Source organism: Chanos chanos, chromosome 2 (assembly GCF_902362185.1).
Source record: "Chanos chanos chromosome 2, fChaCha1.1, whole genome shotgun sequence".
NCBI classification, from domain to species: Eukaryota; Metazoa; Chordata; class Actinopteri; order Gonorynchiformes; family Chanidae; genus Chanos; species Chanos chanos.
In genome coordinates this window covers 28,038,942-28,064,242 of record NC_044496.1, presented here as the reverse complement: position 1 = coordinate 28,064,242, position 25,301 = coordinate 28,038,942, and the positions used below count along the sequence as shown (strand labels likewise).

Sequence of the window (25,301 nt, the reverse complement as noted above, 5' to 3'; positions counted from 1 at the left end):
GTTGGACAACAGTTACTTTTTCTGAAAAGTCTTTCTCTGAGGTGAACGTACTTGTCCCTTGAGTTCTTCCATCTCTTTGTACATTCCGTGACGTTCAAACCGATGTTTAGAAATGCGATTCTACCAGGCGAATCAACCACAGTTGTTGCAGTCTGCGTCACCGTGACATGTAGTTACATTTCTGGGGTTGTGCGCGTCAGGCTCCAGCATAGGGTACATGGCTATGCCGTACCTACAGTGTAGATTCTGCACAGAAGTATAAACCGGCCTTAACTCTGGCACCCATGTATAGGATGAGCACTCCAACACATGTTGTCTAAGGATGGTGGAAGGCAAATGTCTTTTGCTTTCCGTTGTTTTCCACGCATGCTGGGTCAGGCAGAGGAGGATGGGTTCCCCCTTCTGTATCCTAGTTCGTCCCAAGGTTTCCTCCTATTTCAGTCTACGGGTATTTTTTTTTTAGGTCCGAGGACATCTTTTTGAGATTGAAACATTTAACTATCATTTAGAATGCAGGTGTGTGTGTGTGAGCGTTTGTGAGTATGTGTGTGTGTATGTAGGACAATAGCACTGAACCAAGTGTAGTCTTTAACCTTGTTTTCCTTCTTTTAGCAGTACAACAGAGGACATGCAGTGAGCAAGACAAGGGAGCGACATCAGACCAAGCACAGAGTGATGTCTTGCCTCTCCTGACTGAAACTCTGGCCGGAGAAAGTGCAACCAAATTAAAAATACATGTCCCCGAGGAGAGCTCTTGCCGGCTGTGGGTGCGCGCACACACACACACACACACACTCACACAGACACACACACACGCACACACACTAAGGGCCATAAATCAATACCTGTGGAACTCTGATTTCTTCATTGCTTTCCTCTCCGGCAGCGAAGTCAGAGGACTACATTAAGACTTGCTGACCGGGACCGCTGCACTAGAGGATTCTATTTCTGCTGCAATCTAATTCCCGTCTATGACTGTTACTTCTAAAAAAAAATATCATTCTACTTCTTGCAGGGTTTGAACAGCTTGTAAAAACCCCTCTCTGCTCTGTCACTGCTCTTCAAGGACATTCTTTTCCTCAGAAACAACCTTTTTGCCTTTATAATTTTTCCCCACTCTCTTTTGACTGTGACAACATATGTCTTTGAGACAGTGGGATGAAAAATCCCTTCAACCCATTTTGGCACATTTAACTGCTCTAAAAGAAAAAAGAAAAAAAGATATGTTTACCGTAGTGTATGTATTATTAGAAATTTGTTATTAAAAAAAAGTTAATCCAAACTGGACTGGTTGAGCTGAAATAGGTTTAGATTTGTTTTGGTACTGTCTGGAATGTGGGGGTACAGGAAATCTTGACTGACATTCAGGATATCCATTCAGCACAAGTACTGGAGGAAAGTTAATGGCTGAAATCTTTCTCCACTCCTTTACCCAGGCTTGTTCTAATCAGAGTGTTTCATCATCAGAATTGACAGCTCCATCTTTTTTACGTACAAAAGGAAAACCACATTAGCATATTCATGCATACTGAAACAGCCAATCATGTACAACCTGCAACATGGTGCATGGCCTTAAGCCATTACACCCTGGAACAAATAGCTTCTGACATCTGAGGAAAATGGAATCCGTGAGAGCTCCAGGAGCTTAAACATACACACATGCGCGCGCACACACACACACCCCAACACCACTTCTATCTGCTCTCTGTCCTCTAACAACAGCCTCTGCAGAACAGAAAAGAGGAAAGAGAGAACTGGCACCCGATTTATTTATTTATTTGTTTGTTTATTTATTTAGTCCTTCCTGATTGGTTCTTGTATGTGTGGTTGAAGAACAAGCAACACACTAAAGAAAAATTACAGAATTGGATTATGAATGGATTACCGCTGTATTTTTAAAAGCAGAGAGGCCAGAGAGCTCACATAAGACCCAAACGCAGGGCTGAAGCGAGGAGTGTGCTGTCGTGCTGGCTCTTCTGTTAATGTGGTCGGGCACTCCTCTGTCCTGAGACAGAACCCACCCCACACCCCTCAGCCACCTAAAAATGGAAAATCAGGACGAGCTTGAGCATCCCCTTTTGGGGGACAGCCCAAAACACACTGGCACAGACACCCCAAGTACTGGTGGAGTGTTCAAGGGCATTTTGGTGAGGTGTGATGAGGAAAAGAAGATACCCCCTCTGGCCTGGAGGAGTTACTGCACATCGACAGACATCCACCAGCAGCAGCTCCTGGACCCCTGCTCTTTACCCAGCACTCTGGAGTCCCTATACCCCCCAGCTCCGGTGTGGGGACCTGCAGACTCCCTGGGTTTCCACAACAAAGACTACCTGGAGACCACGTTTGTGGACATCGGCCCTGGCTCACCTCTGGAGAGGAAGCTGTTGGCGGAGACCAGGGATGTCCACAGTGTGTCCTACAGCATGGAAGATGAGGACGACCTGCTGCCAGACTTTGAGGTGAGGCTGCACGTGTCTCTCAGTCCAACATTTACATCAGCAGACATGCCATTATCTCTCCCGACCAGGCAATTCAAATTATACACATGCAGGGAGGTATGCCAGCATGTGTGTTTAGACAGAACATCCACACAGGGCAGCCGGTGGCACAGCAAACTGCCTAGGTCAGTTTTTCTCTGTTGTATAGTTAGCTTCACAGTAATGCTCTGTGTTCTCTTCAAGAGACGAGAGCAAGAGAGAGGGAGAGAGAGAGAGAGAGAGAGAGAGAGCTGAAGTAATGCCAAGTCACTCTGTCCGTGTTGTTTACAATCCAGGTGTTTGTTTGTAGGTCACGGCCCTGAGGCTTTTCTCCTCAGGTAAAAAAAAGAAAAAAGGCAACCAACCAACCTAACAAACAAACAAACAAAAAAATAGACAATTACCTTTGATTCAGGCTTGGTTTTTCTAATCAAGCCAAAGGCTATTACACCAAAGATGAGAGACTCAGATGTAGGCCAGGCTCAGAGGTGAGGGTAGGATTCAGAATTGAAAAAGCAGAAGGCATAAACAGCTGAAGAGTGAGAGCTGGCAGAGGCATCTGCCATCCATGCCACTACAATTGTATAAAGCTCGATGCTCACTGAAGTGCAGATAATAACACGACGCCACGGCCTGCTTCCATGCCAGTCTCTATTTCATAGACCAGTAGACAAAGCTTGAGCCCGTGGGAAAATAGAGTGGGAGAGAGAAAACTTCATTTTGCAATTTCCCCCGTATAAAAGGTGATATTAGCAGCACAGATAGATTATAAAAGTCTCTTGCACCCTTGTGTGCAAGATAGATATATTTTGAGGTCAGGTTGTTTGTTGTATTTTTTCAATTATTTCTTATATTGCAGACATAGGTACATTCATACATTCAGTCTGGGCTTACATGTGAAGTAATTCCACAATGTCCTAAACAGGACTCTGGCCTTCCCAACCACTGTGTTTATCTGTATTTTTGTCTTTAATCACATTAAATGTCTCATTGTTTCACATTCTGACAAAGGTTCTAACAAAACTGCTCTGACATCCAGCAGTCTGCACTAAAGAGAAAGAGAGGGAGAGAGACAAAGAGAGAGAGAGAGAGAGAGAGAGAGAGAGAGAGACACTTGTCAAGTAAATCATTTGTCAAGGAAAAAAACAAAACAAAACAAAAAAGAAAATTATAATATGCCATAAGCATTTTGCTGCAAGAGGTCAGGTGTGAAAAACTCACTCAGACTAAAATGTGTGAAAACCAGACACAGGTGGAGAATAACAGAGCAACAGGGAACAGAGAGGACAGTGCTGAACAAGTGAACACACTGCAGAGAATGGGCACTGTTCCCAGATCAGCACAAATAAACGTTTTTGTGTTACGCGAGCGATGACCAGGTTGACAAAACCCTCCAAATAAAGAGGAAGCCAAAATGCCAAGGCTCCTTACAGTGCTCCAAAGTGGTGCTTAGAAAGGTGCCATCACTGTGGTAACCAGTCATGATTGAAAGCCCATGTAACCCTATGCTGTGCATTAATTTATCCCGAGAGACAAGGCCAGACTTTTTTCTCTACAATCTGTCCACAAATGGTATGTGGCAGTTGCATGATGGGTGTATGTCAAGGGCAAGCAATTGTAACATCATTGGATAGAGTCAAGCATTGTAAAAGAACACAATGCACGACATCCACACAGTGCCAACACAGACAGGATGCACAACATCCACACAGTGCCAACACAGACAGGATACTGCATGAACTGTGCTTCAGTTTCACTGCCTGCTGCTGCAACACAATATATTTAAATATTTCACTGTTTTTTATTCTGCCTTGTTTTTAGTTTTTTTGAGATTATGAAAACGCCTGTGTATGTGTGCATGTGTGTGTGTGTGTGTGTGAATGTGTGTGTGTGTGTGTGTGAGAGAGAGAGAAAGAGAGAGAGAGAGAGAGAGAGAGAGAGAGTCATATGAGGTAAAAAGACTCATGACGCATGTCTTGTGTTTAAAAAAAATATCATTTTGGGGATAAACAACCAAAATAATCAGACAAGGTCAGGGGGGGAAAGACACACATTGAATATTTGACTCTGAAAAAAACAAAGACGTGAGTCAGGATTTGCCTGCAGGCAGCATTGCCCGTACGCATTCAACATAACCTCATTCAGTCATTTTATCTCAGTGGAACCAGCTGAAGTTTATTCATTGTTCCCGCACACAGGTACAAACAAAATAGCAACAATCCTGCAACATTCTCTGCTTCTGCTACACTGAATCACCCAGACAGCCACCATAAAAATGTGAAATTCAAAAAACACTGTAATTGTTAAATTTTTTATACTGCTGCTGATTAGATTGCTTCTTGTGTCTAGTTCTTATCACGTTTAAACTTGATGCACACCACACAGGACATAAATGCATTTTACCACTTTTTTTTTTTTTTTTTTTTAAAAAGAGAGATTTGTTGCATTAACTGCTTGTCTTTCGTGCAGATTTTATTCTAAAATATAAGTTTTAAATTTAGAAAAAAGCACAGATACAAAATAAATTTATTTACTAACTCTCAATGAGATTACTTTTTCATAAGTACTGAGTTTTATCCACCGAACTCAATATTGATATGATGCATACCACAATGGGCCTGACCGTCTGCCGATACACACCTTTGTCGGCGACATTTGAATTGAAATGTAAGCGTTTAGGGAGACTGTTAAACATACTGTGTTAGAGGGGAGAGGGGTCGTATAAAAACATGATTCATTTGAACTAAAATCAGTTTGGTTTTGACAAATTGAAACACTCAGGACTTGTTAGAACCCCTAGATTACAGCAAGTGCCAGAGCAAGATTTGCTTTTTTTTCACCAATTCACAGTTTATCCCAATGCAGTTTCCTTTTTCTTCTGTTTTAATTCTGTCGGTGGTTCGGTTCACCTCTTTCCTGGATGTTATATGTTACTTACACTGAGAGACTATGTTCAACCTGTGTTTAATAAAGGGCAAGCAAATTTTTACTTCAAACCAGTATCAGAAAGTTTTCAGAATAAAAAGATTGCTGATCAGATCTGAGGTTTTTAGATTGACTCCAGCCAGGACTAAAAGCAGCTGCTCTGACCTGCTTTTCCCTATCACTCTCCTTTCCTCTTTTTTTCCCTAATAGTGAACCTAAAATGTTCACTTATTACTTTACTTGACTTCTGTCTACAAAGTTAAACACTGGCATTCACATTTGAGTCAGAGGTTATCATGGGTGATTTCAGAGGGAATATTTTCAGATCTGTCTTCCATCAGGTCTAATCTAATGTGGTTGCCACTAGATTAATCATTTGAGAGAGACCTAATCAACAACTCCCAACCTTAATCCTAATTTTAATCTAACAGGAAAAATATCAGACAATCCTGAAAATCCAGTGGTCAACCCTGCCCAGGCATCCTGTCCAGTTCCGTCATTAAGATCCTTAGTAGGATTTTGATTAACTGAATCAGATGTGTCTCAATATGGCTGGATTAAAAACTATTAATTTATTATACATTCATTTGTTCATTTTTAATTTACGAACCTAACGGTATGACCTAAACAGTAATGTATTCATTTTAAATTTGCTGACATTATAGTACAGTCTAAATATTAACTTATTCATTTTAAACTTACTGACATAATGGTACAATCTAAATATTAATATATTAATTTTAAATTTACTGACGCAATGGTACAGTCTAAATATTAATTATATTCATTTTAAACTTATTGACATAATGTTACAGTCTAAATATTAATTTATTCCTTTTGAACTTACTGACATAATGGTACAGTCTAAATATTAATGTATTCATCTTAAACTTAAATATTAAATATTAAATATTAATCTATGCAAATGTAGTTTATCCTCTATAGAATCAAGGGTGACTAGATGATTTCAGACAAGCAGAGAGACATATTTAGACATATGAAAAATAACCATTTAATTTTCAGGGTTTTTTTTCCTCTCCCCCGCCTCCACAGGACTCCTCCAGTGATGACTTCAGCGATACAGACAGTGAGAGTAACTTTCCCCTCATGATCCCTCAGGATTACCTGGGCCTGGCTTTCTTCTCCATGCTCTGCTGTTTCTGGCCCCTGGGAATTGCCGCATTCTACCTGTCCCAGAAGGTATGGGAGAAGCTCCCGCATCTTCTCTTCTCTTCTTCTTCTTGTCCCACAGTTACCAGCAGGAGTTTCAGACTAGTATCCTCCACACAGCATCCTCCCCAAATGCAGTCAGGGCTACAGGAGGGCTACCAGGCCACAGTCACTCTCTCCCACGCCGGTTCTCTGTCTAAAAATAGTCATTTGTTTCTGAAATTCACGTTACAAGAGGAAAAGACCAATGATGGTGAAAAAGTTTTAACTGTACTGTAAGAGATATTTGTGCTGATAGTAACAGTTTCACTTGACTGACTTTTTGACACACTATATGGACCATTTTCAGTGAACTGGATCCTTCAACTTGCTGGGATCCTCTGTCCCAGTCCAAAAGAAGGAGTAATCCTTCCACTGTTTCAGACCTATGCCTGTACTTTTAGTTCATTACGCAAACGATGAATTTCCAACACTCATTTCCTGTTACCACATGAAATATAAGAATGCCAGATGGCAGGCAGGAAAAAACAGATTGGAATGTCAGCCGGTTGAGATGCAGAGGAAAAAAATGTGAGGAAGAAAGGAGAATGAAAGACATAAATCAGGAGCTAGGATAAAACACTGTGGCACTCCTCCATGTTTGCCTATATCAAAATCCACTCTTTCTTTCCTACATGTTAGACCTTTTAAAATTCATTATTCTTCGATGATTTCTCCTTCACTGATTTATTTTCTGAGTGAAATGACCGTTTCGCCCTCCTCGTTTATGCCTGCTTTTTGAAAAAAACACCTTGAGCGCAATTTTGTTGGGTCACAGGTCTTAAGTCAATGGAATACATATGAGAACACTCTATAGAACACCTGTACGCGATAATACAACAGAGATAAGATATCAGTAAAACATTAACCTTTCAAAAATGAAGACTTATAGGATCATTTCTGGATTTAAAGATGTATGACCTCGGCAGCAGACAGGAATTTAAAGAGCAAACAGACAGCTGTTTACTGGAAATGTTTTATTCAAAACAGATAGCGTGGCAGAGTCAGCTGGCATAGACTACAGATGGCACTGGGGACACCTGCTGACACTGCTCTTTTGGGAGTAAACGTGGACATTATGGAATTACACCTGAGGTTTTAAATCAGATTACACAGAGATTTGAGGGATTATATCACCAGGGAGTCAGTGTGACAGACAGCACTGTAATACTGCATGTTGGCGTCAGCTACGCTATGCAATCTGGTAGATTGCCCTGGTAGCTAATGAGGATCGTCATGGAAACGGTGAGCCAATCAAAGCCAGATGTGGTGCATGTTTAGTGGCAAGAGAACACAGGTTATTCAGGGTATGGGGAATGTACTGCTGATGATGACGAGTGATGTAATACCATTTGTTTTAAATTGTGTGAGGTACCTAGACCCAGGACTGAAAAGTTGCATAGGTTGCACCAGACAGAAAATCAGCCCGATCAACACTTTTCAGTAAATTAACTCTAAATCAGCCTCTGGTTGGTCACTCTGTGTCATATCAGATATGGCCAGGGCAGCAATATCTCTTGTTTTGTCCATAATTGTTTCCCCTTTATTATATTTGGTTTGTATTTGTACAATATCAGGCTCCGTTTGATCTTTTATTAATATATGTGTATAAATGTACATAAGAATAAACTTACATGAAAAATGTTGTTACCATGAAAAAAAAAAAAACTTTCTCCAGGCACTTATGACCCTATGCCATGCTCTAAAACCTGAGGTATGGGCAATGTTTTCTGCTAGTTATAAAAGATCACTCAGTTATTCTTCAGCATTGCATTTGAGTCTCTAAAAATGAAAAAAACGTGGACTTCAGGGAACAAGAAGTACATTAATATTTTAAAACATGCAATACTTAAAATCTTAGTCTCTCACAAAGTATTTAGAGCAGAAATCTAAAAATTTAACAGAGCATCCTTGATCATGTTTTCACAGCCATTTTCACTCTGTATAAGAATTTTTTTTTTCTCAAAGACAGATATTTTAAAGGTGTTTCAATTTTCTGCCTTGATATGGAGTAAGTGTCTGGAGCACTCTGATATCTACTGGTCCTGCTCTGTGGTCCAGGGCTGCTCTTTGGTCTAGGACTGCTCTGGGTCCAGTTGACTGCTCTGTGGTCCGGCTTACTGGCAGCCCGGTACATGCCCTGTGCTCAAATCAATGGCCTTCATTAAGGGCTTTAATTTGAGTCATAACGAGAGGCCCTCGGTGATGGATTTCCGATAGAGCACATGGGCTGCCTGGAATGAGGGTCATTGCAGACTACAGGAGGGTCAGATAGAAAATAAAAGAAAGAGAGATAGAGTAAGTAAAGTTGATTGACGAGGAGAAGAAGATGACAGACAAGGACACACAAAGCGAGAGACTGTTACTGACATAGAACATGTTCATTGCTGGTAATGACTAACTATTCTTTTTTCTCTTTCTTTCCTTTGGACCACACCATGCCCAGACTAACAAGGCGTCAGCGCAAGGTGACTTCCAGGGGGCCAGCACTGCCTCTCGCCAGGCACTTTGGCTCTCCATCCTCTCTATCATCTTCGGCATCATCACCTACATCTGCGCCATTGCCGCTCTTATCTCCTATCTGTCGGGCAAACCGCCTTAAAAAATGGTCTCCTGTGTCCACTCCCCTCCAGCTTTCCCCCGTCCCACCCCCCTCACTTCTGAGCATACACACCGCAAACACACCTCCATAGTCACTGACCTGATTCCATCAAAGCCAGTGAATTCACCTTTGTATAAGTGCCCCACTCAAATACCTATCTGAGGAACGGAGACGTGTGGGAAGACGATTCAAGAACCATGATCTGAGAGACTGAGGCGTTTAGAACAGGTTAGAGCCATTCTTCAGAGAGACTGAGAAGTTTAGTACTAGCAAGAACCACATTCTAAGAGTCTGAGAAGTCTAGAACATGTAAGAACCATGCCCTAGGGAGCCTAAGGATGAAACTACATGCAGGATTTCACAGCAAAGCCAGACATTTCCAGATGAAAATGGAATGGAGCTGGAATATACCTGAAAAGCTCCCAGAGTACTGGATAAAGACTTTGTGCAAAGGAGGGCTCAGATGGTGCAGAGAAACACATCACTTTCACCCTGATAGCTCTATAGTTTAGAGAGTCATATTAGAACACTGTGACCTATCATAATTGCATATAAAAAGGTCTGTAAGTTAAAGGGAGTTGCTTCATGTCCAGGTTAAGCTGAATTCTCTGTAACTCTACCGAACACTGTCAGCAGAGACTGTCCCACAAAGGAAAGGAAAGGAAAGGAAAGGGAATTCTGTGCTGTGCTCAGGTGTACGTGTTTCGAAACGAGAAGCGCCACTGGGTTTGTCTGAAGGACATGAGGAGGACAAGTCCAGAACATCCTGACAGACCTCAGTGTTGGACAGTGGGACAGGTCCTCTGAGGCATAACCCGCTGAACAAACCACGGCCGCCCGTCCCACACAGAAAACAGACTCCTCTCCTCAGGCCTGGTTTGACTTTAAACTGACACCTGTACTGCTTCCATGTGTTTCCCCACCGGAGAAAAACAAAACAAAAGACTCTTTAAAAAAAAGTCTTGAAAGGAGTATCATTCAGTTTAACAAAACAGTGAAATAATTTTTTTCTGAGTAAAGATGTGCCAAATCAGGTAGTCCTCAAACACTAACTGGAGGATAGAACTAGGAAAGTGCAATCTGTTGTCAGCTGATCTTCAACCAAGTTTGATGCCGGAAGTAAAAGAAAACAAAGGTAGGAAAAAGGAACTGCGGGAGAGGGATTTTGAGAGAGAATGATTTATAATGGAGGAGTTCTGTAATGGTTGAAACACAGCAGAGAAAGAACACACAGCACAGCACAGGCATACACCTTCAGCTGTGAGTCACATCAAGTGTCGAGTGGAGAACCCACTCTAACGGAACTCAATTCTTGCCTCCACAAATACCGACTCTCCATTTTCTTCAACTACCATCTGAAGCACTCAAGGCGGTTTTTACAAGTCTTCTGTTGGTAATATCACTTGCCATAGTTGAGCTTAAAAAGCTTTTTCAAAAACCCAGAGCAAGACATTTCTCATCTTCATATTAATATATTAAATATTCCATGTTCTGCGAAGGTGTTTGCTCATCTGTATAAGCCCAGGGTGTTGACGTCTTTAGACTACTCGCTTCGGTGGCTGTTGAACTAAAAGACACACCTGTTTATTTGAGGGCATGCTCTAAGATCATGACAAAAATCTGTTCAACGACAGGGAATTTTGGGATGGTGGAGGACCTTTGACAGAACACCTATGAGCCATATTGGGGTTACCTAAACCCACCAAACACAAGGTGAAACCTGTTTTGGTGACCTTGACCTTTTTACCACAGTAGAACTGCATGGTGATTTTTGCACTGAAGCAATGTTTGTTTATCTAATCATCCGCGCTACAAAAAAAATGCTGTATGTTTGAATTTGCCTGGATAACTTTTAGTAATGTGTCCAGGTATGATGTGAATGGCTGCTGCATTTGTCTGACGGTACTTCGGTAATGGCAATATGCCGATATCAAACGTCTGCCTGAAGAGCCGTTGTTATTAATTAATAGATTCACTCTGAGAGAACACACTTTACAAACAAATAGTTCACTACTGCGCCCAGAAACAATGCGTCATCTGTTAGAATGAAAGGGAGCGTTTGTCTGTCCGAGTTAGGGTTGCATCGAAACTGACATTTCACAACAGAGTTATTAAGGAGGAAGGGAAATGAAATCTTGATTACTGGTTAGGTCATTTGATGTCAATATATAAGACGTCACCGCCACAAATACGAGCACAAAAGTGGAAGAAGGTCCAACAGTCGCTTAGTATTCAGAGCGGAAATTCTCTAAATTAGCACTGGACTAGTTTTAATTAACATTTAGGTTATGAAAAGTCTGACACCAGCAGTGTTACCAATGGTATGTTTAAAATTATAGAGGAAGAAAACGAAATCCTGATCCTGTTTTCAAAAATGTCATGATCGAATGATTTAAAGGTTAAATTTCCCCCTGTTCGCAGAGATTAAAGCCACAAAACAGCAGTCCACTGAACACGTTGTGGCAGGTGCACTTCCAGTTTTTAGGAATGAGGTCATATCATAGTGGGGAGCACGAGCGAAAGCGATATGTGACATCACGCAGGGAAAAGTTCTGTAACACAGATAACACAACCTTTCCATTTCGCTCTGAGTTAACGGATGAATATTGATTAGGGGCTTCGAGTATAGCTGTGAATATCGAGGTACCTCTGAGTGAGCAGAGGCGCTGCATATTTCATGCACAGTTCATTTTTATGATAAATGACTGAAAAAAGACACTGAGAAATTAATCTTAAGAATGGACCCAGAGTAAAAGATGGGTCTGGACTGAGTCAAGAGGAATGATTGTTGCCCCTCATTTCATTCCCTTTGTTTCTCTTTTGTTCTAATACGTTGTGTAAAAGTGTGTAGCCTATGTAAATAAACTGCCGAACTGACTATAATGAATGCACTTCGTTCAAAGTTTAATTCCTTTGTCTTCTTCTGCGTCGGTGGTGGAGCCTAAAAATAAGAGAATTGTAGCGGTTTGGACAGCTGTGTAAAAGGTTGAAAACAGTTTTTAATAATTAGAAAAGAAGAAAAAGAAAAGCAAATATTTTAAAAGAGCATCCCTCATAAAATCTCCACACAACTTCGGTGAGGTCATATCTCATGAATAGTAATGAATGCAAATATATGTTAATATGTTACGTAAAATCCTCAGTGACCCAGCGCTCTCCCAGCCTAGTGAAATGCTTTATTAAAGTGTTTTCACAGCGATAAAAATAACTCCCAAAGCAACGGTTCTCGGAAAATTACGGAAAGTTTTCTTCGGTCGATATCCCCAATTCATGGTGAAATTCGCGTTATGCATAATGTATACATTAAAGAAAAAGGAGAGGGTTCCTCGGTAGATAACTGCTGAGCTGATAAAAGAACATCTCTGCCCTCGAGGCGTTCTTAAGATTCCAATGGGGCGGGAAATGTAAAATTAGAATGGGATACTTGTAGAGTCAAAATTGCCCGCTTATATACAATTACACATCGGCATTTGCAGAGAGAATCTGTACGTATTTGCATTCTTAGGTCAAGTGTGGATAACCACCTCTCATTATAAATGATTGATCATTTTATTTCATTTAGACAAACTGAGTCACAGAAGCAAGGAATAAAGATATTCAAACATTTTATCATATATTTAATATGAGGCATAGCATCAGTCCTAATAATTACACTCGTTAATAGAAAAAACAGTCAGCAGCATGTCCACAAAGAAATAAGAGAACAAAACATCTCAATGGGCACATTAAAGATCACGGTTGTCTTAAAATACAAAATAACTGTAAAACAAAGGTTTGGATTTTGTTTTTGTTTTACATAATCTTGGAGTATCGCCTTTTCACAGAGTCTCTGTAAAACTGGAATATCTCCTCTGATGCCTTCTGGCTGACTGCTATGCACTGCTGGAGCTACAAGGAAAAGAAAGAAAAAAATACATTTTATGGTTTGTTCATTACAGGGATTATTGTTCTTTGTTAATGATTACACTCAGTGATATACTAAGTAAAATAAAATCATTACATGCAGTACACACAAGCAAATATTATTAAATTAATCTTAACTGACCTCCTTCACTGAGAAAGAACCTTTAGTTGATGACATCATCACTTTCCGCTCCACACTGTCAATTGCAAACGTCAACAAAGCCCGACTTTCCTTCGAGGACAAACACAGTAAACATAATTATTGTGCACCGATCAAAGGGTAACTTTAATGATCTGACTGCTTAATTATGTTCCATGCGATACTCGGTATGAAGAGAGAACAATGTCACTGTTTGAGTTAGCTGCAGCTCTGGCGAGTTTAACTTTACCTTCTCCTGCTGCACACTAGGATCAGTGATGATTTGTCCCTCTGTATTGATAGCACAGGTGATGCCACAGAATAGGCTGCTCATGGGCAGCCCAGCATCTATAAGGGCCATGCAGGCAGCGTTCAGGTAACACGCCAGCAGCTGAGAGAGGGTTAAGGACTCACACTGTTTGAGAGTGTGTGTGTGTGTGGCAGGCAGTATGATGTGTCAGTACAAGGCATCAGTGTATTTATGTAAAACTCACCACACAGACACACATATATTTAAGAGGGACACATTGCTGTGGTTTGAAGGATACAGATCCATCATCATGGACCACTTGGAGGATGAGTGTGAGAGAAGAACGAGGATGAAGTGTGGAAAGAAGAGCTGCCTCGCATGTTTCTCTAATGCACTGCTCTCTGGCACGCTCTCTAACGCCTGACAAATTAAGAGAGCACAATCTAAAGAGTTTGAGGACTGACTGCTGTTACACTGTACCACAATGCCACCTAGTGGCCAAAAGCCAGCAACTGCATAAACCCCAAAAAGTTAGTGCATTTAGTTATTTCTAAACCTTTTTTTTAAACTATTACTTATTTTAATTAAAAAAAATCACCTCTTCAGTACAAAATACAAGGTAATAAGGGACATACTGCCTCTCAGATGTACTGAAATAGTTACTTCCTACAACAGAATGACACTAACATAACAATATTATAGATTGATGTTCTTAATATTCAAAAAGCTGACTTTAAACAAAACAAAGATGAACATTTCACAAATCTTAAGAGTTGCAATACAGGTGCTCCTCAGTTTACGATGGGGTTACGTCCTGATAAACCCATCTTAAGTCGAAAATATCGTAAGTCAAAAATACATTTAATACAGTGCATCTAACCTACCGAACATCATAGCTTAGCGTAGCCAACCTTAAACGTGCTCAGAAACGCTGGCAACACAGTACACTGTGGAGTATCGGTTGTTTACCCTCGTGACGGCGTGGCTGACTGGGAGCTGCATCACGAGAGAGTATCGTACCGCATATCGCTAGCCAGGGAAACGATCAAAATTCAAAATTCGAAGTACGGTTTCTACTGAATGCGTTCGCTTTTGCATCATCGTAACGTCAAAAATCGTAAGTCAAACCGTCGTAAGTCGAGGAGCACCTGTGCACTATGCTGATCACAACATGACAAACATTCTGTGCAATAAGAAACCATACTGACAAAACACAGACCAGAGAGCGAGAAACACAGGGGAGGAAATGTCATTACACTCCAGTAACAGTGAGGCAGTAAATAACACGTTACATACTCGGGAGCCCCACTTTAGGTTGAATTACGACCTCCAGGGTCGCACGGTCATAGATCTCCTTACTGACTTTAACCTCTGCTGGACCGTACACTCCTGCCAACACACTGGTGTCTCCTGCAGAGAAATGGACAGAGAACGACACAGCTTTGTAGGGGCATGCTTGACTCCAACAGTGGTAAGGAACATCTTCCAGGGATTCGACCTTCCAGTATCACTTTGTCCAATCCCAAATCTTACACCCCTGGTGCTAATATTCAAGCATTGCTTACAATCTTCAGTAGACGTGTAAGATGTGTTAGACCGAGGGGTTGAACAAGATCACACAGGAGTGTATATCAAAAGACCTATCTATGATGAATCTAACGAGCAGAGTGCTTGTCAAACATGACCTGAACGCGTGCTAACATTCATACACTTCAATAACGCAATCTGGAAGACCCTAGCTCTCACCAGGTTATTGCCTAGCCCAACAACCTGGTGAGTTGGACTTAGAAGACACAGTAGCTTATTTTAGCTTCACCTACAGCTGTGTAAAACATTAATTCAGAGAAAATTCAACTGACAATGCACGCTAAGTACCTTGAACAAACGATGCAGAACCGTCGGGTCGGGACAGCACGTTTTGTTCACTGCCAAAAGACCTTAAAATCGGGCATAATTCCACTTCCATCGTGGTTCCATACGAATTTCTATTTTCGTCGCATATTAAAATCGTCATCGTTTTCAACGCGTGATAATGACGATTTTCCGCGCTTGCGCTTTATTGCGCAATATGATTGGATATTTTGCGCCAGAGCACGCTGCAGAGCAAAAGGTACTTTTACAGATTTTGCTGAATTTTTCCCTGTAACGCTATCGTCTATCCCAAATTTAAGATAAAATTTGTTAAATACATAACACAGATGCCTGTGTCACTCTATTTGGGCGCTGAAAAAAGCATCCGATGTAATTAAGGCACAATTAATTAGCAAAATATATATTTCCAACGCTACACATTCCGTTTTAAGTCTCGCCAATCAATAATTTGTTTATGACCTGTCAAATTCGTGCTAAAGACAAATTGTTGCTCTTGCAGTAGTTATCCAAAAATGTGTAATGTTTCCCTGTGATGCTGATTTAAACATACTGTTCACCAGGCATCTGTTTATCATTGGTCGTGATGTTTTCCGTAGTGCAAGTCGAGATCTAACAGAAAGCGTCCCGCCGGTAAGCATGACTTTTCAGTGAACTTGGATAACGCTGTATCCCGTCTCTATTCATGCAAGTTATCCTGAAGTAACCAGCAACGATTCGTCTACGGGGTGAAAGATGGCGGCTGTGAGGGCAGCGAATAACCTGTACGGAGTTGGTCTTCGTGCAGTTCGCCAGAATGCAGCACTGAATGCAACGAGAATTCTCCAGCAAAGGGCGTTTCGTGTCAATGTAAGTTTGTTTTGGACAGCTTTGCACAGCACGAATTGGTATATGTTCGATGTTTCTCTCCGTTTAGGAGAACGTCAGCCTACGGAGCTTGCGAAGTTAATGGTGCTATACGAGCTAGCTGGCTACATGGAAACGGTCACGTTAGTTTACTGGTTAAAAGCGATGTTTGTTATCGTACGCTGGCAATGCCATGCTAATCAGTAATTGCACCAAGGCCTAGTGTAGCAATGACTTTGGTATGTTTCTATTTATGTGCTTGTAAACAGAAGCTCTACACGCTCTCCACGTTACATTAGCATCTTGGTTAGCTAATGTATCTTTCAAACAAAGCTTTGAGAATATGCAGGTTACTGGATTATACTATGTTATGTTGAGCAAAGACACATGTGTCTTTTTTGTGAATACTTAAGTTGAGTATTGTTAATAACACCTACACAGCATTTCAACCTTCACTGTGCCGTGACATTATTTTACTTTGCGTTGATTGGTTGGCTTTGGGGGAGTGGGGAAACAGATGTCACCTCGCGGCACTGGCAACAAATAGAGATCTAGGCATTGAGAGTTGATTAGATTGGTTCGCTTGCGTTAGGTTAACTTTGTTTCTTGCCCTTTAAACATTAGCTGTTTAAGTAAAACTTCATCTAAGTATTTGCCCTTAATTTGACCTCTGAATGGCACATTTAAAAGGCACCAGTTTCCAGCTATAAATTAACGTCAGTGTCAAATATGATTAAATATGATGGCTGTAGATGAACAATCAAAGCAGAGTCAATTTGACTTCCCCAGTGTTACCCCACTTTTATGTCACGAGCGTTTGACCAGCCATTGTAAAGCCATGTTCAATTCAAATGAATTCAGAACTCTGTATACTCGTTACAGTTAAGCTCTGTGCACTGTCCGCAACTCCATGTATTCAGCATCTGCAGCTTATGCAAGTTTCCCTATGTTTCATATAGCTAAAAAATAACTTGTTTTTGCGCAGATGGATATGTTGATTAGGGAACGTAATGTTGTAGTTTTGATAAATTCTTGAGACAACTGTATTAAAATTAGGGTACATTCATATTAATCAGTATGGTTTTCCGGTTTTTCATTTATTTGCATCGTAAATGTAATGGAACTGGATGACCACAGGGGGGTGACGTCCTTTAATAATACTTTGCCTCAGTCACCCCTTATCCCTCTTTCTCCCAATTTTTGTTATTTCATTTATTCATTTACTCTTTATGTCAGTGATGTATAAGAAATTGGAGAGTTTGGGAGGAGGGAAAACAAACTGCTTTATATGGATAATTGCTGCCAGTACACCATCAAAACATAAACTGTTTGCAAACTATGATTTCAACAGCTGGGGCGCATAACTCAGTAACACAAGAACACTCATCACACTTTTAAACACGCATCATAGAGATGTTGAGTATGTAACATGTCAGTTGTTTTCTAAGCTGCAAACACATTAAGTCTAAATTCACAAAGAAGTATATATTTTTTTTTGTCTAACACTTTTTTTTTTCATCATTGTAGCTGTTGTAATGCTATGTTACTCAGTGTGGAGAACACTGATTTATTTTATCACATATATTTGATTACATCAGGAAAACATAGAGCTCTTGTGGGGCTTACTGTATGTTCGTTTTAATGTGATAACATGTTCCATGTTCTCTCAGTTACATGATGGTTTTGTCATTGTTATTATGATTATAATTATTAATTGTGATATGTCGATGTGCTTTAAGGCTAGGTTATAGCTAGCATTTCCATTTGAAAGTACCCATGTAAATTGATAATCGTCAGGAAATTTCCTGTTCAGTGATGCGTGAAAAAGGCACAGATGTCAGGCCAATGGTTTTGGTTCATTAATATGTATCTTCTCGGTTCAGGGTGCTTTACGACAGCAGCCTTTCGACTCGGCAGCAGAGAAGCCACAGTTTCCCGGTGCGTCAGCGGAATTCGTGGATCATCTGGAGTTCATCCAGCCTAACGTGATCTCCGGGATCCCCATTTACAGAGTGATGGACAGACAAGGCCAAATCATCAACCCCGCTGAAGACCCCCAGGTACTGAAATCACACACAAACACCTAGACTGACAGGCAAACCTTTTTGATTTAAAGTCTGCTCTGTCTAAAGAGGACCTTTAGGTTTTATGTTTTTGGGGGGGTTTTGGTTTTGGGTTTTTTGGCAGTACAATGTGAATTGTGCAGTGTTGAGCTATTTTGCATGCTTTTTTGTTGTTGTTTTGTTTTGTTTTGTTTGATTCCGCTGTGATTTTGTACAGACGAGTCCTTGAATGTGTTAGTCTTCATATTTACCTTCCTGAACTATTTCTCTCCGTCCTCGCTTTGTCAGCTTCCTAAAGAGACGGTATTGAATTTCTACCAGAAGATGACGCTATTAAACACCATGGATCGGATTTTGTACGAGTCACAGAGACAGGTAAGAGTGCCCCTGGACCACACAGGTAATTTCCCGTGTGGGACAAAGTCCCATAGTTTTACATAGTGTTTGTTATTGAAAACATGGGGACAATTCAAGAATTGCTGTTTTTCTAATTGCAGGGTCGAATTTCATTCTATATGACGAATTACGGTGAGGAGGGCACACACATAGGCAGCGCAGCCGCTCTGGATCCCAGTGACCTGGTCTTCGGCCAGTACCGCGAGGCAGGTGAGATGGGTGTGGCTGAGTGCACTGGGCATTACTGTTGTCCGATATTGTACCAATATTGTTGTACCAATATTTTTGTTTTGATACTGATATCAAGTCATGAATTTCGATACATTTCCTGAAAGAGAACAGGGACACACTTAAATGCTGTTATTATGCTTAATTTCAAATTGTTTGGATGATGTTTTCAGTCAAAACAGAAACGTGTAGAACAATAAGAACAGTAACAGAGTAAAAACAAATTAAAGTAATGGTATTCAAAATAAAACGACGGGCATATGCGTGATTAAAAAATCTCTCTGCAGTTTGCTGACAATCTCTCCAACACCGTCATATGCACATTACATCATGGAGGATATGGTCAGCGCTATACAAATCTTTATATTGTTATATATTATTACTATTATGAGAGACCTTTTGATGTCTGTGTGTTTTTCATCAAAATACCAGGGGAGTGAATTAGTCAACAATTAACAATATCAGTCTTTGAATTCCTCATAAAGTGGGGAGTTTTACCGGGTGTGATGTGTTCCCTCTGTCTGGGAGGCACACTTTGACACGGCACTTAGACAGCAGTGCTGCTGTCTTTAGGGGACTTGCCTTTTCTGTCCACTTTAAACCAAAATATCCACATATCACTTGGGGCCTCCTCTTTGTCACTGGTTTTAGGCGTTGTTGGTGCATCCGCCATCTCTTTAAGTCTGTTCTTTGAACAAAACAAGAAAGTTACACCCCCCCTCCTCTCTCTCTCTCTCTCTCTCTCTCTCACTACACCGATGCTCTTAACTCACCTCTCTGTTATTGTGGCCCATGTTACAGACTCAGTCAGGGTTTTTTCCTTCAGTGTCACACATAGTATTATTATAACATCACACATACCATTATCACAACGTCACTTCTAAAAAGAGACAGAGGCCTATTGAATCGGATCAGACAATCAATACTTTACTATGCGAATGACTTTTTGAATTGCTGGTATCTCAAAACTCATGTACCTGTTATTTCAAAACCCCACACTACTTTTCCAGTGCCGGTTTACAGTGCAACACCAATGTGCATCCTACATGTTTTTTTTTTTTTTAATGTGTGTTTGTGTGTGTGTGTGAGAGAGAGAGAGGGAGATCCTTCAGTTTCTGCATTTGCTTTTGAAGAAGTCATCACAATGTTTGTTTTACAGTCCTGAAAATGCAGTGAAACACTAATTCTCAATGAGCCTAATTTGGACTGTAATCCCAGGGGGAAATTATCAGGAAAATCTTAGAGAGTATGATATATCACAGGGATTGTAGTTGAATGGCATTTTTGTCATGCTATTGAAAGAAGACATTATAACATTATTACTCCTGAGGGAACCAAACAGAAACAGTGGTGAGGACTGGTAATTTACTGTGACTGATTGATGATCTGTTTAGACTAACAGTACTCTCTGTTTTCCCGTTCTCTTCTCCACCTGCCCACCCACCACAGGTGTGCTGATGTACCGTGGTTTCCCTCTGGACCTGTTCATGGCACAGTGCTATGCCAACGCTGATGACCTGGGCAAGGGCCGACAGATGCCTGTCCACTACGGCAGCCGAGAGCTTAACTTTGTCACCATCTCCTCTCCTCTGGCCACCCAGATCCCTCAGGGTGAGACGCCGGTGGCTTCACGCCCCGCCAAGATTTCTCAGTACTCTGTCTTCCTTCATAATGACCCTGTTTAACATGGTCACAATGGGTTAGTGGACAATCACACTCACTGATAACCACACAAACCTGTCTAGTTATCACAAAGATCAGAGTGAAAGGATGAATGTATCCAAAGAGAAAAAGAAAGGATTGGGTTAGGACTTGACCAGTAGTTTATGTAACTGTGTGAAATTGCATATCTCACGGCATTGTGGTACCCATGCATCAGTCTCTCACTTCCCAGATCAAACAGATGTTCCTGTTGTTACGGATGTTATGACTGTAAGTTGTAACATTCCAGTAACACACGATATCACAGAGTGATAATAATCTTAAAAACTCAAGACACCGATGCGTTGGTGAGATTACAAACTGTTTTATAAAGCTCCAAACAAATCGTTATAAACTGGAGTTGTGCTTTGATGGTACGAGAGATGGCTTTTGTCAGGTCATGCAGAAGTGAATAAAGAGTTACACCCTTAAAAGTAGTCCGCTCGCATACCTGAGACATAAATGTTGTAGACTAATTTTTAAAGCAGGTTTAATTTAGCCACAGTTTCAGTACGTTAGCTAGTTGGACTGAGTCAAACATTCTTCTCTGGGTGTGACTGAGATATCAGTTAGAGAGCAACAACAACATAAGTTACCTGAAGCTTTCTCATCCCATTCTCATACAAAGGGGTGGCTCTAACACACAAAACACAAGCACAGGGGACATTAGGGAAGTCCTGTTCAGTTATGGGAGCATGTGATTATTAAGAAATAGAAGACCATATGGATGGAAACTTTCCAATGAAGAAACTCACTTAATTAAGTATACTCCTAATGTATTGTGTTATTCTCCTTATGGTTGTAATCATATCCAAAAACTTGTCTTAGCTTGTAAAGCAACAGTTTGTTATGCGCAAATCTTCAAGATTTTAAAAGCATTGTTTTATTTAGGCTGCTTAAATACAGTTAGAGTTGCTTTAGCTGTTTTAAACTGCTATAGTACTTGAAGGATCAATTTGTCAATAAAAGTTCTTTTCTCTTTCTCGTACGCTGGCACGTGCTATAGCTGCGGGGGCAGCCTACGCCATAAAGAGAGAGAATGCCAACCGCGCTGTGATCTGTTACTTTGGCGAGGGTGCTGCCAGCGAAGGCGACGCACATGCAGGCTTCAACTTCTCTGCAACCCTGGAATGCCCGCTGATATTCTTCTGTCGCAACAATGGCTACGCCATCTCAACTCCCACCAATGAACAGTACAGGGGAGATGGCATTGGTAAGCTGCAGCCAGCCTCTGTTTTTTCAGTTTATTTTAATTCTTTGTTTGGGGTTATTTTTTTTTTGGCCTCTTCATTGTCCTGCCATTATAGCACTTAATTGAGCGCTTCACGTAGGTAGGACAAGGGCACCCATAACCAGCCCTACTGTCTGGTCCCAAGTCCTGTCCTGCTGGGGCAAAATCGTGCTTCTATTTTCTCCTCACCTCTTTTATTAGAGTTGATTTTTTTTAAACTTGAGAAATGCATGCCTACTCTGCCACAGCCCATCAGAGGGTGCCAAAGTTGAAAACAAGCAGGACCTTGGCACTCCAGGACTGGATTAGGACACCTCTGATGTGAGAATCAGGTTAGTTTGACTGAAACCTTGGCAGTAATGCTGTCATTGTTTTATTTCCCTCCAGCTGCCCGAGGCCCTGGTTATGGTATGATGTCAATCCGTGTGGATGGAAATGACGTGTTTGCAGTGTACAACGCCACCAAGGAGGCCCGGCGCAGAGCCGTGGCAGAGAATCAGCCCTTCCTCATTGAAGCTATGACCTACAGGTGCCAATCATCACCTCCCCCACCAATCAGCTGTCTTTCTGTGTGAATTCAAATGTCCAGTTATTCCTCACTCTCACTCATGTTCTGAGTGGGTGGGACTTACAGTTTTGCTTTGTGTTTGTATGTATGTGTGTGGTTTTTTTGGGTTTTTTTTACTTTTGCTTCATAGGATTGGTCATCACAGCACGAGTGATGACAGCTCAGCCTATCGCTCCGTGGATGAGGTGAACTACTGGGACAAACAGGACCACCCCATATCCAGACTGCGCCACTACATGACGGCCCGCAGCTGGTGGGGCGAGGATGAGGAGCGTGCCTGGAGGAAGCAGTCCCGCAAGCTGGTGATGGAGGCCTTCGAGAAGGCAGAGAGACGCCTGAAGCCCAGTCCAGACCAGCTGTTCTCAGACGTCTACCAGGAGATGACCCCTAACCTGGCCAAGCAAAAAGAGAACCTGTGGAGACACATCCAGCAGTACAAGGAGCACTACCCTCTCGACATCTACGAGAAATAAACACTCTCATTTCCCCAGGGGAAGGAGGGAGTTGGCTGCCCAATCACAAACCAGCTCTTAGCCCCTTGCCACTGAGCTCTCGTGCAGATCCCAAGAGATTGGCTGGATGTAGACCATGTGATAGTAACTCAACATTAGCCTCTGCTTTGCTTAAAGGCACATCTCTCAAATTATTGAAATGTATCCAGTCACTGCGCCAGAAGTCCTACAGGAAGAACATCTTTGAAAGGAGCCAGAGGATGATTTGAGATTGGGCTGGGAAGAGAAAGGAGTTGGGAGGGGGGGCATTCATCTGGAAGGGATGGTTGTGCACAAGTGAAGTCCTATGCATCGACTTATCAGTTTTAGAGATCATACATACAAATCTTATTAAATCATAGCTGATGAGGGAAGTTCTTTGGCTGTTTTTTTTGTTGTTGTTGTTGTTTTGTTAAATAACGTTTGCCACCAGAGGCCTCCCTGCCCCAGTCTTGTGCCTTGAAATACTGAGTGGATTGCAAGTTTGTGGAGAGATATTGCACAAAAAGACTTCAATGTTGTTAATGTCACCACAACTGTAGCTAACAAGCTAAGTATCCAATTAGCACACGCTTATGTATTAAGTCGGTTATTTCTCACACTGGTTGCTATTTCAGTGTTTATCTGCACAAAAATCTCCTGAGACTTATTTAGAAAATCACTTCCTTCTGCGGTTGGCTGTGCTTCTACAAACTGTTTCTTGCTGAAATATGCTATCTATTAAGGGCACTTAATGTCTTCATATTTTAGGTGACATGATGTCAAACAGAAAGAGACATTCTGTTACAGTAATATCTCAAAAGTGTTAAGTAAACACAGCAGTTACTTTCCAGATGGATTTATTAGTTTGTTTTTGTTGAGGTTTTTTGTTTTGTTTCATTTTTTTTTCTTCAACTTGTTTGGTCTGTCAGAAACAGATAGCTGTACAAGTGATCTAGTTTATGGTTGGGGTGTGTTTTCTTTAACCATGGTTTTTGCTTTTGTTGTCGGATTTAAAAAATTCCTTTAGTGTAAAATCCTTTCATTTTTTGATCCAGATATCTGGGAACAAAATAGTTCTTGTGTGGGTTTAGATCCATAGTAAACACACGGTTTCTGACTCAACTGTTGTCACAGTAGCTCGAGCATTGGGAAAAATCCATGTGGTTATCACGCAATAAAAATAACTTTGGAAACAAGGGTCTTTCTTTGAGTGTGTACCTGCACCGTGGTTGCGGACACTTGCCACACAGCACCAATTGCAAATGAAAGTCAGTGGAAAATGCTGTTTGACGATGATGCTTTTGAAATTAGCAGCAATATAACTATGTACGTTTCAGGCCGAAAACGTTTCTCTGAAATTCAGATCACACACACAAAAAAAATCATCCAGGAAAGGGCTGGCGGAGCTATGGGATGGGATGGGCGTGGTATCCTTCTGAACCGGTGGCAGCATCTCCCACAGGAGCCTGTAGGGGAGGTTTAAAGTTTAGAACACTTAGACGCGAGAACCACTACTTAAAAGTAGCTGTGAGGAAAAGGCCACCGTGGCATATCTGACACCTCTGCTGTGGTCATATTTGATAACTGGGAGGCCTGTTGTTTTCTTTTTTTTACGAGTTTTATCGGCGTTTAACTGTGATAAACATAGACTCAAGGCCATCTTCAAAAAATGTCCGGTGGTATATGGCAGTCACGTGGGAGAGGAAATAAAATCTGATTCATGGAGTCGTTATAGTGACCTTATAATTAAAGCTATTTATGCGGAAAACTTTTTTTTTTTTTTAAATTCTGACCAGAAAATGACGTTTATAATGCATTCATTTTAAACACGCCTCAGAGTGCGCATCATACACAGAAATGAAAGACGGATATTCATATACAGTGGGGTGCTAGCAGCAGTACTGGACTGTGCCAAAATATAATCTTCGCTATAAGATGCCGTCTGTCGCAAAGTGACCGACAAGAAGACGGAACTGAAATGGTTTCATTTCTTCTTAAATCCTCTTCCTTCCTCTCACTAAAATCGATTGCGAGAACTCCTCAGTGGTGACAGCGGTTTATTAAGTTCTCAGATGTGCTTTGTAAAGAGGAACACCACGTGCTTCATTTAGCCCTGATCTACAAACTCTTTCCACGCTATCCAGCCAAGGTTCATAGTTAACACTTGGAACAAAAACATGATGATAAGCTCAGTGTTTGACACACGCTGTAAAAATGCACGAAAACCAGGTGCCGCCGTAAGGCTGTGACTCTCAAATTATACCACAGTAAAGGGTGAGATCCTCAGATAATACCGAACAAGATCAATCCAACTAGAAAACCCGGTTAAAATTCACTCTTAAGTACTTAAATGTCTTGCTGGGTTTTTGTTTGTTTTTTTCAGATTATTACATCTCAGGACAGATTAATTGGACATTTATT

At 41.2% G+C, this 25,301-nt stretch overlaps 3 protein-coding genes across 3 annotated transcripts; 2 read left to right on the top strand and 1 right to left on the bottom strand.

Moving 5' to 3' along the window:
• The first annotated feature begins 2,045 nt into the window (after positions 1 to 2,045).
• Positions 2,046 to 9,213, top strand: tmem91 (transmembrane protein 91). The gene is made up of 3 exons (XM_030766928.1): positions 2,046 to 2,459; positions 6,456 to 6,602; positions 9,058 to 9,213. Exons 1-3 carry the CDS (start codon positions 2,046 to 2,048, stop codon positions 9,211 to 9,213), a joined length of 717 nt encoding a protein of 238 aa, XP_030622788.1.
• Positions 9,214 to 12,821: 3,608 nt separating this feature from the next.
• exosc5 (exosome component 5) lies at positions 12,822 to 15,485 on the bottom strand. Its single transcript, XM_030766388.1, has 6 exons — positions 15,381 to 15,485; positions 14,802 to 14,915; positions 13,804 to 13,925; positions 13,506 to 13,646; positions 13,259 to 13,348; positions 12,822 to 13,101 (listed from the first exon to the last, which is right to left on the bottom strand). The coding sequence occupies exons 1-6, from the start codon at positions 15,469 to 15,471 to the stop codon at positions 13,006 to 13,008; spliced, it is 654 nt and encodes a 217-aa protein (XP_030622248.1). The 5' UTR covers positions 15,472 to 15,485; the 3' UTR covers positions 12,822 to 13,005.
• Positions 15,486 to 15,567: 82 nt separating this feature from the next.
• Positions 15,568 to 24,076, top strand: bckdha (branched chain keto acid dehydrogenase E1 subunit alpha). The gene is made up of 9 exons (XM_030765027.1): positions 15,568 to 15,615; positions 16,067 to 16,223; positions 18,104 to 18,280; positions 18,572 to 18,658; positions 18,781 to 18,889; positions 20,357 to 20,518; positions 21,615 to 21,821; positions 22,227 to 22,368; positions 22,538 to 24,076. Exons 2-9 carry the CDS (start codon positions 16,110 to 16,112, stop codon positions 22,878 to 22,880), a joined length of 1,341 nt encoding a protein of 446 aa, XP_030620887.1. The 5' UTR covers positions 15,568 to 15,615; positions 16,067 to 16,109; the 3' UTR covers positions 22,881 to 24,076.
• Positions 24,077 to 25,301: the final 1,225 nt, after the last annotated feature.